Genomic DNA, 13,577 nt, shown 5'->3' with positions numbered 1-13,577 from the left:
GAGCACTTTTCTAGATGCTCAGAGTCACTTTACATGCAGGTTAAAACAGGTTAAACAATCATCAATCATATAGAATAAAAACAATACCATCATTTACCTGTCTATTAACCAAGGTTTGATTTTGTAAAATGTATTCAGCTATGAGGTGATGACATATGGGCAGGCTATTTTTATTTCTTCATTCTTTTTTCTGATTCTGATTTATTGGGGTTAATTCACGAGTGCCGTAAAAACACTCTTTTGGTTAATTATTAGCATAAAACGCTTATACACAGGAAATTACAGTAATTTAGGAAAATAAAACACAGAATCCATCGACATTATGTTATACATTGAAAGCAGTTCTGATGCGTTGTACTGTAATATGGATAAGTTGGTGCATTCTTAAACGTGTTTGGGGAGGGAGTTCCGAAGTGGGGCAGCAATAGAGAAGGCTCCGTCACTCCAAGTGCTTGGTCCCTAAGGTGTATGGATAGGAGTCTGACATCAGAGGAACAGAGGCTGCAGGACATAATGTGGAAGTGGATGTCATACAATTCATGAAAATTGTTTTTTTTTATTATTATTTACAGACAACCAAAGTGTACTTGGAGATGTCATTGGAAGTCTGGTAAGCATGTGCACATTGTTACCTAGCCTGGAAAAATCCAGACTCAATCACATTGATCAGAGATTCCTAACGTTACTTCCTACTTTGCCTAAACTTTACAAACTGACGATAAACATCATCAACAGTCAGGCATGTGTTGCTACTGCTGCTACTGCTGCTACTGTTTGTCACAATAACTTTCGGTTTCGTCTTCCCCTCTCGTCGCTGATTGGCCTGACATTTTTCTTGTTTGAGGGAAATGGTTATGAACTATGGTGTTCCAGACTAGATCTTCCTGAAAAAAATGTCTATCTATCTATCTAATTTAGTTGAGGTACTCACTAAGGTGATTTAGTCATATTTAGCTCACTTTCCTTTTTATTGCACAACTAACAACAGCGCACACTAGACTAGAAGAACATTGGCAAGCTGAGCTTGTCTTCGCAGAACACACAATGCATGACTGTTCCGTAGAATTTCTTTGTCCCAATCTGAAGCACACCCCTGACATCCAAGCTTTACCTGTAGCACTTTAAATGGCTGGTATTGTGTTCAGTATATGCCAGAAAACTAGTCATGGTCTACCTGGTATGGATCAGGTGTGTCACTGCAATCAGTAAGTTGACAAAGTAGATCATGATGATGATTAAGTAGATAATGATGATGATGGTTTTCCTCAGAAATGCATTTAAAAGTAATTCTGAGTAATTATGACACTGCTCCGTCCTGTCTTGTCATGTTTAATGTTTTTTTTTTTTTGATCTTCTCCGCCCGTCTCACTCCCCCTGTCCTCCACAGCTCTGACCTGGACCTGCGCTTCAGCCTCGCCCTGTGCGATAAGGAGAAGCTGTTCCGCCAGACGCGCCGGGAGAAGGTCATGCTGGGGATCAAGAAGCTGCTGAACATGGAGAAACCACGCTACCTGCCCAACTCACCGCAAGAGGTAGCCCGGCCATCTCACACACACACACACACACACACACACATATATACACACACACACACACACACACACACACACACACACACACACACACACACACACATATATACACACACACACACACACACATATACACACACACACACACACACATACACATACACAGACACACATACACATACACATACACAGACACACACACACACACACACACACACATACTGTACACACACACACACACACCAACTCAATGGAGTTCACCACAGAGCTAGAATGATTTATTAGAGCTAGAATGATAGAGCTAGAATGATTACGCCTCAACAGGAAGATGTTCATACGCTGGCTAGAATAAAGGAGTTTTCACAGGACTGAGGCGGCATTACAGATCTACATTAGGGTGCATCAAATGCCTCTCAAATCCTTTCTGCAATTTCTGTGAAATCTTAGAAAGATTAAACTTTGTCTAGGGGTACCACAAATGCACTGAATTATCATGATTGTAGGCGGATTTTGGGCATTTTCGCCATTTAACTACATGCTGGTACAAGCCTTGTAGTCATGGGAGATGCAGAGTCCATGCTGAAAAGTGCAGAGCTAGGTTGCCAAATGTCATTAAGAGAGTGTTGGTATATTAAATATTGAAACTCTTCATGTCATGAACTACAAAATATTGCATCATTTATGGCAACGTTTTAGTTAAAACAAGCAGTCGAGCAACAAAGGTGAGCATTAACTTGCCATTGCTGAGATGAATACCAAGTCAAAAACTATTGTGCCTTGGCTTGAGAATTTTGAGAGGAGCTTCCATTCAATGTTGATGTGCTGAAGTGTATGTATAACTTTATCAAATTTGAATGCAAAGGTAAACAATCATCAGTCATCCAAGAAGCCGCAGAGTATGTGCATGAACAAATACTGCTATTTTACCTAAAGACAGATATACTGATCAAGGAATATGACAACTGTTTACATTTTCTAAAGAATCTGTATAATAAGGCCAAGGAAATGTCAAAGATTCCAAAAGCGAGTAGAGGAACCAGTAACCATTTAAAGAACACCAAGAGTTTCTGTCAAAGACCTGCCAGTTGTTAGCCTAGAAATCTAGACACACCCTAGCGGCAGCAAATTACATTTGCTTCCAGGGCTAGTCTAGCAACTCTCCGTTGGCTTGTGAGCTCGAAAAATTAAATTTCTATCAGGCCAATCAAATCGTGTATAGAGTCGTTAGGTGGGCTTGACATAATGATTGATAGCAGAGTTGCAACGGTTTGGCTTGAATTCCCTGCTACTTGAAAACAAAGAGTATGGATGTTGCTGTTGGCCAACAGTGTGACACGAGTTAAGCTTGCTTTAAGATGGCAAAAGTTTGAACTAGCCAACTACATGTAGCTCCGCTGGTGGGAAAACGCATGGGACTCAGCGCTGTCCTATTGCATGCAGAGGGAATTTGAAAGACAACCGATTATCCCGCTCCTCGGACTGAGCACTGCGAACGGTGAGTGCCCAGACCCTACATTTTAATGTCAGGCTAGCCAGTTGTGGCACCATGAAGCAAAAAAGTTCATCAGAGATGAAGAAGATAGGGCTTTTCTAGAGTCCATGAAGACAGACAGGAAGGCATGTTGGTCAGGAGCAGATGTGCTATCTCAAGGCAAACATAAGAGGAAATATATGACAGAAGAACAAGGAGGAGAAGGGAGAAGGAGGAGCTGAGAAAATCTCCAGAAGAAATAGTAAGCAGTGATATTGTTGAGGAGGTCGAAAATTGTCCAGTTCCAGAAACTTCTCAAGTTGATCCTGACTTTCAAGGCTCCATTCAGTTATGCCACACCGCAGGACAAGAAAAACTGGAGACTTTGCCCCATGATTTTGCTGCCCATAATGATGTCATTTCTCTTATGAAGAGGGGCAAAATATCATCATCAATATCATCACAATTTATGTGGAATAGTGGAGATTGGACAAGTTTTCTCTCTCATATGCCAGCCTGGACAGGTTTGATCGAAAAGCACGCTTAAAAATCTCAGAAGACATTGAGGAATCCTGGAGTCCTTCCAATAACATGGCATTACATTGGGATGGAAAACTAGTAGGCACATTAGAGGACCCTTACCATATGGAGAAATGATGTGCTGTGTTGGTGTCAGGTGAACATGGCACAAAACTTTTGAGTGTGATGCCACTTCAGGAAGTTGGCAAGGGTGAGACTGGAAGAAACATTGCTAAGAACATAGGGCAGCTTTTGGAAGATTGGTAGTGTACTGATGCAATTGCTGTAATAATAATAATAATAAGCTTTATTTGTATAGCACCTTTCATACACAGAATGCAGCTCAAAGTGCTTTACATTTGAAGCATGTAACACAATAATAGTCAGTCAGTCATTATCAATCACTTTTCTTTGCTGTTTATGATCTACTCAGCAACATATCAAAAATATAGAAAATGACATGTCATAAGACTGGCAGCCTTAACCCTCTTACCCCCCACAAGCACGCCATATGGCAACTGTGGCAAGGAAAAACTCCCATATTCCAGGAAGAAACCTTGAGCAGAACCTGACTTAATAGGGGGAGCCCATCTGCTTCTGGCTGGCTGCGCCCTCCAATAGTAGCAGATGTAGAATAATCTGAAAATGTAGTCTACAGGATAAGATGAGTTAACTAAAAGCTTTCCTGTACAGGTATGTTTTCAGATCTTTTTTAAAAATATTTACTGAACTTGCCTGCTTGATGTACAGAGGCAGGGTGTTCCATAGTTTGGGGGCATAATGGATAAACGCAGCTTCTCCACTTTGTTTGTGGAGCACTTTGGGTACGATTAAAAGATTTGAATTGGATGATCTAAGTTTCCTTTGTGGTTGATAAGATATTAAAAGCTCAGAGATATATGAAGGTGCTATGCCATTCAGAGCTTTGTAAGTAATTAACATAACCTTAAAATCAATTCTATAGGAAATAGGGAGCCAGTGCAGTTCAGCCAACACAGGGGTGATGTGTTCTCTCTTCTTAGTCTTAGTTAAAGGTCTAGCCGCAGAGTTCTGTATGAGTGCCAATTTCTTTAGATGTTTTTTGGGAAGACCAGTGAAAAGTGCATTGCAGTAGTCTAACCTGCTAGTGATAAAGGCATGAATTAGTTTTTCTGCATCTTGTTGAGTTAAAAAGGGCCGCACTTTGGCAATGTTTCTCAAGTGGAAATAGGCTGTCTGAGTAACTTCACTGATATGGGGCTTAAAACTTAACTCTGCATCTAGGATGACACCGAGGCTTGTTACTTTTGGTTTGACCTGGTGTGCCAAGTTCCCCAGATTACTAAGAATAATATCTCGCTTTAGTTTTGGTCCAACCAGAAGTACCTCTGTTTTGTCATCATTTAGTTTCAAAAAGTTTTTGCTCATCCACTGATTAATGGAGGTTAGGCATGCAGTGAGGGAACAAAGGCCATCTGGGTTAGTTGGCTCCACAGAGATATACAATTGGGTATCATCTGCGTAGCTGTGGAAGTTTACATTATGCTGACTTATGACGTTTCCCAATGGAAGCATATATAGAGAAAATAGCAGGGGACCAAGGCAGCTCCCCTGGGCCACACCAAAAGGCAAGTCATGTTTTTCAGATACATGATCTCCTAGACTGATATAAAAATCTCTGCCAGTAATGTAGGTTTGAAACCAGTTTAGAGCATTATCAGAGAGACCCACCCACTTCGCAAGGCGGTGAATTAGGATGCTATGATCAATGGTGTCAAATGCCGCACTCAAATCCAGAAGAATAAGGATTGAGACTTTGTTTGAGTCGGTAGCTAGTCTGAGATCATTGACTATTTTTACTAGAGCCGTTTCTGTGCTGTGATTTGATCTGAAACAGTATCCTTGAAAATTTTTCAAGGATACTGTTTTCGTTGAGGAAGGTATTTAACTGATTACAAACAACTTTTTCAAGTACTTTGCTCAAAAACGATAGATTTGATATAGGCCTGTAGTTGCTCAGATTGGTATGGTCAAGATTTGACTTTTTAAGTAAAGGTTTCACAACAGCGGTTTTAAAAGCAGTTGGAAATATACCTGTTTCTAATGAGGTATTTATTACCTTGAGAAAAAAGGGAGCTAAGCTATCATATACTTTTTTGAGGAATGTAGTAGGGATTGGATCTAAAACACATGTTGAGGAGCTGATTTGAGTTATAATTTTACCAAGCTCAGATTGAGTAATAGTGCTAAAGGACCTTAATTTTGGGGGGCTGTTTGGTGTTTGACACACTAAAGACTGTATAATTATGTTCCAAATAGTTTAGTTTGTGTTGATATGTTATCATAAATTTAATTCCAACTGCAGTTTTTGAAAATTAGAGATTCTAAGGAAAGGAGTTAGTGCTCAATACGGATTATGTGCTAGGAAAAATGTACAATGTTCACCAACAAATGTAAATTTTATACATACATGTATTGAATAAAAAGTTTCAAAATGCATGCCGCTGTTTTTATTGTAAACAGAAGCTAGATATGTCACTAATTGACATTATTACGTTTAAATGTAGTGTAAAGAAGATTATTGGAAAATAACCAAAATCGGCCATAAAATATGAAATATTGTCAAAATGAAGGTGCATTGTACCCCTAGATCATTATCAATCTTCACCAAACTTCATATTTAGTGTTTATTCATCAAATGGCATAATATTATTCACCACAGAAGAGTTTTTGAGGGAAAAAGGGGCACTTGATGCACCCTAATCTACATGGCTGATTAGTGGAGCGCTAGAGTTACAGTATCTGACAGATCTACATGGCAGACAGACAACGCCCCTTTTGGAGCTCCGCTAAACAGGGGACCTCACCAGGGCTGTCCAGGAATGGCTTCCTCTGCCTCGCTACTCCGCATCACATCGCGCCACGTCGCCGTTTTATCTCACGTTACGGCAGGCCATTAGCCTCAAAAACACGTGGCTTGCCTCGAGTGTGAGACTGATAATGAGACAGCAATATTGCTGAAATGAAGAGTGCTGATGGTAGGCCGGGGGCGACATCGCTCGGACTGACCTCAACTTTTGCATATCGGGCAGGCCCTGCTCACTTCCTGTTGGGCTGAGAGTGTGTGTGTGTGTGTGTGTGTGAGAGAGAGAGAGAAGTGCTGAGTCAATGAGAGCAGTTGAACATTGAGAGAGTGGACAGTAAAGATAGAAACAGATGCGGTGCTCTCTAGTACCCTCAGTCTCCTCCCCCTCTTTCTGTGGTATTCGCAGACACACACACACACACACACACACACACACACACACACACACACACACACACACACACACACACACACACAAAACGCACAAGCACACACACACACACACACACACACACACAGACATTCACACATGCACACAAAACTCACAAGCACACACACACACACACACACACACACACACACACACACACACACACAGACATTCACACATGCACACAAAACTCACAAGCACACACACACACACACACACACACACACACACACACACACACACACAGACACACACACAGACACACACACAGACATACACACATGCACATGCACACATTCATAGAAACTCATGCACACATGCACACACACGCACACACACACACATATACACATGCACACACACGCATACAGCATTTTAGAAATAAAATATCTTGTGTGGATATTTTGGTTTGAGGCCAGGAAACTACAGAGGCAAGATTATCGATGTTACACACACCCACTCTTCATGTGGCCTAATGGTGCCTGTGATCTGAGAGCAACACGCTCGAGCTCCTGCTGAATACAGCCTGTTATCGTGTACCTGATCTCAACTCTGATCATTAATTGTCTTATCAAGATAGTACTGAAGTTGTTATCACTCGTTATTATCTTTCACTTCGACAGTTATCTACAATCAGATAACTCGATTTACTGGCATATGAGAGTTCCGTTTTTGAGTCAGCAGGGGTTTAATTCAGGACAGATGCAGTGACGAGAACTGCTACTGTGGGGGCTTGGTTTTGAAACAGACTGCAAGTGTTACTTACTTCAGGCTCCAGATGAGTGTCTCAGGAAGCCAACTTCAGATACATTTGATGCATATCTTCATCATCACATAGATAGCTAACTATAAGGCTGATGACCTCTGTCATGGCCAAATGCCATAACGCACAAAAATCATAACATACCTAAAACATAACCTCCTTTGGGAAATGGTGCACGTGCAACTGTAGCAGAAATGTGTGTTGAAGATCCTGAAGGCTGTTGTTACAACCCACTGCACACTTTTAGTCTATTCTGTGGCTGTGCATGGGCTGTAGGCCGCACAGGGGAGATTGACCAACTGCACTCACCTGGAATGCAAGACCCGCGGTTCTTGATTGATCTCGTCCTCTTTACAACAACATACACGCCTCTGTGTTCCCCAAGACACAGTTCCCTTTTGTTTTTTAGTTTAATAAAATGATTTATTCTTTTAAAATGACATTGCCCATCATATGCTTTCATATGCTTTGACCACTTGAGCTAGACCGTAACAGCTGTGGGTCAAACAACAGGCTCTGCAAAACTTGTGAGACCAGTTAGGTTCAGTTGTGACATTTGAGAACGAGGGCAACAGATGGTCCAGATATTCTTTCTCTGAGCAGGAAATGATGCAATAAGCACTCCTTGTTATAGAGGAACTGACTGCGCTTGCGGTAAATATGTATAAGTATAAGTATATATACTCTTTTGATCCGTGAGGGAAATTTGGTCTCTGCATTTATCCCAATCCGTGAATTAGTAAAACACACACAACACACAGTGAGGTGAAGCACACACTGATCCCGGCGCAGTGAGCTGCCTGCAACAACAGTGGCGCTCAGGGAGCAGTGAGGGGTTAGGTGCCTTGCTCAAGGGCACTTCAGCCGTGCCTACTGGTCGGGGTTCGAACCGGCAACCCTCCGGTTACAAGTCCGAAGCGCTAACCAGTAGGCCACGGCTGCCCCAATGGCGTAATCCATGGTGACACCTGACCATTGCTCCCCACAGGTGCCAGTGATCGCTGTGGTGGGCTCGGGCGGGGGCTTCAGGGCCATGGTGGGCTTCTCCGGGGTGATGAAGGCCCTGTACGAGTCCGGCGTCCTCGACTGCACTACCTACATCGCCGGCCTCTCCGGCTCCACCTGGTGAGCTCCGTCCGTCTATCTGTCTGTCTCCTCTCACTTCCTCTCACTTCCCGACCACCAACTTCCTGATCCATCGATCTCACACTTCCTCTTGCCGTTCCTTAATGCTGTCACCTTTCTCCCAGTAGCCGTGCACGACAAGTTCAGTGACAAGCTCACCCATGAACCTGAATGAACCAGAATTGTGGGATTCTTTCTACATCTCTCTGTTACAATTCCTCTTTTTACTTTCACTCTCCCTCTCTCTCTCTCTCTCTTACTCTCCCTCTCTCTCTCTCCCTCTCTCTCTCCTTTCTCACTCTAACTCCTTTTCCACATGTAAGAATTTGTTCTGCTTTCCGTGTGTAGTGAACTTTTAGCCTCGTGCAGTTGGGTAATGCAACAGCGCCTCTCAATCAATTACATGCTCTTTTTGGACGACAAAACTGCACTTGGCTACACAACACTATTGTAGTTTTTATCACAGTTTTTGCATGAAAACCACAATATAAACTAGATGTACCGCATAGCGGTACAAAATATGACCGCCACTCAGTCCTGTACATCCATTCCGCGAAAATAAATCATATAAATGAATTTGTCTCCATCTTCTACTCCATCCCCAAATCTTGAAACTTTTGTGTATGCTTGTTTGGAATGTGTGTTTGCGGGCCGCACACAAAGTAGCCTACTGGTGCTACAAAGGTGAATAGATTTGTAGCACTTGCCAAAAAATGTGTAGCATTGTTATAAAACCTTTAAAATATCTAAACAATCACAAGTAGGGCAGTTCATCACAGTCCATCCATTGCAACTGGACTGATGAAAGGTACACCTGTAGGCTACATTGTATTTGGGAAAAGCAGAAGGTAGCAGCATAATGTATTTATTTATTTATTATTAAACAAAACAATCCCTGTCAGTTCCATGCAGTTTTCAACAGCTATCAAGAAGAGAGGTCATGTCATGGATTTTTGTGAATGTTTCTTCTTCTACATATGCATAAGTTTAGTCATCTAGTTCATATGATATTCAGCTTTATTGTCAATGCACAAATTAAATACCAGTAGTCTAAAACAAAATGCCGTTTTCCCCAGTGGTGCAAATAACTGACATGTCCAAAAGGGCCTTCATGAAATGCGTTGCTAGACTGTTCATACACATTTTAACGGGCCAAGTTGAAGAGCTACTCTCCGTTATTGTTTGTGCAAATAATATGCTGATTCATGTTCCCTTGCATTTTGCAACTATGAGGTCCATGGTTAGTCTGGCTTTCGCCAGGCCAAGCTTAATCTTTTAAGAAATCAAAAAGGAATCGCCGGCAGATCAGGCTGAGTTCACCCAGCCTAGTCCATTGTAGGCGCCCGATAGAAATATTGTTTAATTTTGCAATTGAGATATCCACGCACCGTGTTCGCCCCCGGTTTCAGAGCAATTCTAAACGCAAAAATGCATAGAGGGAGTTATGGCAAAACAGTGACTGTTAACAAACTATAAGCTATATAAGGTAGGCCCTATGCTAGGCCTATTACACAACATAAATTGTCACTAGGCTATGCTGGCGACCCAAATAAAATCTCCTTTGGGAACCAATGGCTTACAGTATCAAGCGGACTTAAGCTGCCACCTCTTGACGAAAAGTTAATAGTTTTGCATATCAATAGTAATACATGTCACGCAGCTGTGTGAATCACGGAAAGCGACACTTCTAAATGGAACCCAACCCACTGTACAGTAGCTCAAGGTCTATGGCTAAAGCAGCCATAATGAAAGCGTTATCATTGTTTGGATACTTCACACACACGTGTTTTTTAATCGCATAGACTACTACTACCAAGCTGGAATCAAAGCACATCGACTCCCCTCTCACACCCTAAACACGCACTTCGAACAAACAAAAAACGTCTCAGTCTCACGGTATAGCCATAGGCAAAACTGTATTGTCAAGTCAAGTCAAGTTTATTTATATAGCGCATTTCATACACAGAGGTCATTCAATGTGCTTTACATAAACAAAACCAAACAATAATAACAAATAAAAGCATAGAAGGGCAATATAGTCAAAGAATAGTTAAAAGGTAAAGATCATAATAAAAAGAAAACATAAAACACAAGGTAAAATCATTTAAAAATAATGAATAATTAGTAAGCAAAAACTAAGCCAAAAGTAGTAAAAAAAAGTAATAAAAGACAAGGTAGAATAATTATCAAGGCAGATTCAGAATTTGTAACTCGGCACAGTTAGCAGAAAGCATCTGAGAACAGTTTGGTCTTAAGTCTAGATTTAAAACTGGCTACAGTTGGGGCCTTTTTGATGTCATCCGAAAGTTGGTTCCACAGCTGAGCCACATAGCAGCTAAAAGCTGCTTCACCATGTTTAGCTCTAGTATTTAGGTCCTGCTCCATTTACTGATTTATAAACAAGCAATAGTGCTTTAAAGTCAATTCTGTGACTTACTGGAAGCCAGTGCAAGGACTTGAGAATTGGAGTAATGTGGTCAGTTCTTTTAGTTTTTGTTAGAATCCTAGCTGCTGCATTTTGTATCACCTGAAGCTGTTTAATAGTCTTTTTAGGAAGGCCTGTGAACAGTTCATTGCAGTAATCAACCCTGCTGGAGATAAATGCATGAATGAGTTTTTCTAAGTCATGTTTTGACATCAGCCCTCTGAGTTTGGCAATATTTTTGAGGTGGTAAAAAGCTGATTTAGTTATCGCTTTCATGTGGCTGTTGAAATTTAGATCACTGTCAATTAATACGCTAAGATTTTTAACAGTATCCTTTGCCTTCAACCCTTTTGTGTCAAGGAGAGTGGCAACCCTAAGTCTTTCCTCCTTTTTACCAAATATAATTACTTCAGTTTTTTCTTTGTTCAGCTGAAGAAAATTTTGAGACATCCAGGTCTTGATTTGTTCTATACACTGACACATAGATTCAAGAGGACCATAGTCGTTTGGTGATAGAGCTAAGTAAATTTGTGTGTCATCTGCATAGCTATGATATGAAATCAAATTATTTTGAATGATTTGTCCAAGTGATAGCATATAGAGGTTGAATAATAGTGGCCCCAAGATCGACCCCTGGGGAACACCACAGGTCAAGGACGTTGGTGTTGAGGTACAGTTTCCGATGGCAACAAAGAAGCTCCTTTCTTGTAGATATGATTTTAGCCAGTTGATAACTATGCCTGTAAATCCAACCCAGTGTTCTAGTCTGTGTAGTAAAATATTGTGATCAACAGTGTCAAATGCTGCACTAAGGTCCAGTAGCACTAGGACTAGGATACCTGAATCTGTGTTGAGGCGTATGTCATTGGAAACTTTAATGAGAGCTGTTTCAGTGCTGTGATTTGCCCGAAAACCAGACTGAAAGTAATCAAAATACCCATTTGATGTTAGGAAGGTGGTTAATTGATTAAAGACTACTTTTTCAATAATTTTGCCAATAAAAGGTAGATTGGATATGGGCCTGTAATTGTTTAGCATGGAGGCATCCAGGTTATTCTTCTTGAGAAGTGGCTTTACAACAGCTGTTTTCAGTGACTTGGAAAAGTGCCAGACAGCAGTGATACATTTACAATTTGAAGGACATCCGCCGCTATGAGGTGAAAAACATCAAGAAATTGAAGAAATTGGTAGGCAGAGTGTCTAAGACACATGTGGAAGAGCTGAGATTCTGTACCGTTTTTTCAAGTGTTTCGTAGTCTATCAAGCTGAACTCTGACATCAAGTTTAGTTTCCCTCTGTTTGTTGCTGGAAGTTCAGGTTGTTGAATTTGTAATTAAGCAGATATGTTGAGTCTGATTTTGTCAATTTTACCTTTAAAAAAAGATGAAAACTCATTGCATTTATTAGTTGAGAGAAGTTCAGGCGCTAATTGTGAGGGGGATTTGTTAACTTATCAACAGTTGAAAATAAAATACGAGTGTTATTTGAACTTCTATTGATAATGTTAGAAAAGAAAGACTGTCTTGCTTTGCATATTTCAGAGTTATATGTGCGGAGCATCTCTTTATGGATTTCATAGTGGATCTGAAGTTTGTATTTACGCCATTTTCTTTCAGTCTTCCTACACTCTCTTTTTAGAAGTTTAACTGCTGGATTTTGCCTCCATGGTGCTTTCTGTTTGTCCTTAACTTTCTTGAATTGTAATGGAGCAATGTCATCCATAATGTATTGGACCGGTGTAACGTTGGTACTAAATCATCCATCGCAAAGAATGATTTTTGTAGCACGTGCAACAAATATGTGTAGGTACAGCCCTGCCCTGGATACATCTCTCAACGTGCGCTCTAAAACATTTGGTTTAAATGGAGATGTAGATCACGGGTGCGTTAATAAATCTACATTGCGGCGAGTTGACACAAATTATTCACTTTGACGAATTTATGTAGTTTCAGTCCTAGTTACTTTACTTTGAGCCATGCTCTTCCTTACTTGAATCACCTTTGAAAATAGAGGATTGAAGTAGCCTATATGGGTGTTTGGGAATGAACGTTGACTCAGATGCTTTTTGAGACTTTGAGCTAAATGTCCCAGCCCGGTGTTTAGGATGCATCATCAGGTTATCTTTCAGGTAGCCTATATTTTCCATTAGAAAACCATCACGTAGCGAACGTGTTGTGGCTAACTCACTTAGCTCCTGTTAGTAGCCTAGGTTATGGTTATAAGCAAATGAGAGGACAGTCGAAAGATGCAATTAGTGCTGTTATCAATTTTCTTGGTAGCCTATAACCGCATTTATGGTTTTCTACAAATACATCAATAATCAAATTGGCCGGTAACATTATTTTACCTACTCTAGGCCATTGATATAACTTAAGATTAACGTAGCAACGATAAACATTCACAGATTTATTTCGGCTTCAAGAAGAAATGGGAATTACATGTCATGCAGAAATCATCCTACCCTTAT

At 40.8% G+C, this 13,577-nt stretch overlaps 1 protein-coding gene across 3 annotated transcripts in view; it reads left to right on the top strand.

Annotated features, from left to right (window-relative positions):
- The window catches only part of pla2g4ab (phospholipase A2, group IVAb (cytosolic, calcium-dependent)), a 51,411-nt gene that overhangs the window by 13,641 nt on the left and 24,193 nt on the right, over positions 1–13,577 (top strand). For all 3 annotated transcript variants that reach the window (XM_042058139.1, XM_042058140.1, XM_042058138.1), the window contains 3 exons: positions 573–610; positions 1,388–1,532; positions 8,549–8,685. In XM_042058139.1, coding sequence (XP_041914073.1) covers positions 573–610; positions 1,388–1,532; positions 8,549–8,685 — 320 coding nt within the window. The remainder of the gene's footprint in view (positions 1–572; positions 611–1,387; positions 1,533–8,548; positions 8,686–13,577) is intronic.

Source organism: Alosa sapidissima, chromosome 12 (assembly GCF_018492685.1).
Source record: "Alosa sapidissima isolate fAloSap1 chromosome 12, fAloSap1.pri, whole genome shotgun sequence".
Classification (NCBI taxonomy): domain Eukaryota; kingdom Metazoa; phylum Chordata; class Actinopteri; order Clupeiformes; family Clupeidae; genus Alosa; species Alosa sapidissima.
Note: the sequence above shows the minus strand (reverse complement) of the source record. Positions and strands in the feature narration are given on the sequence as shown.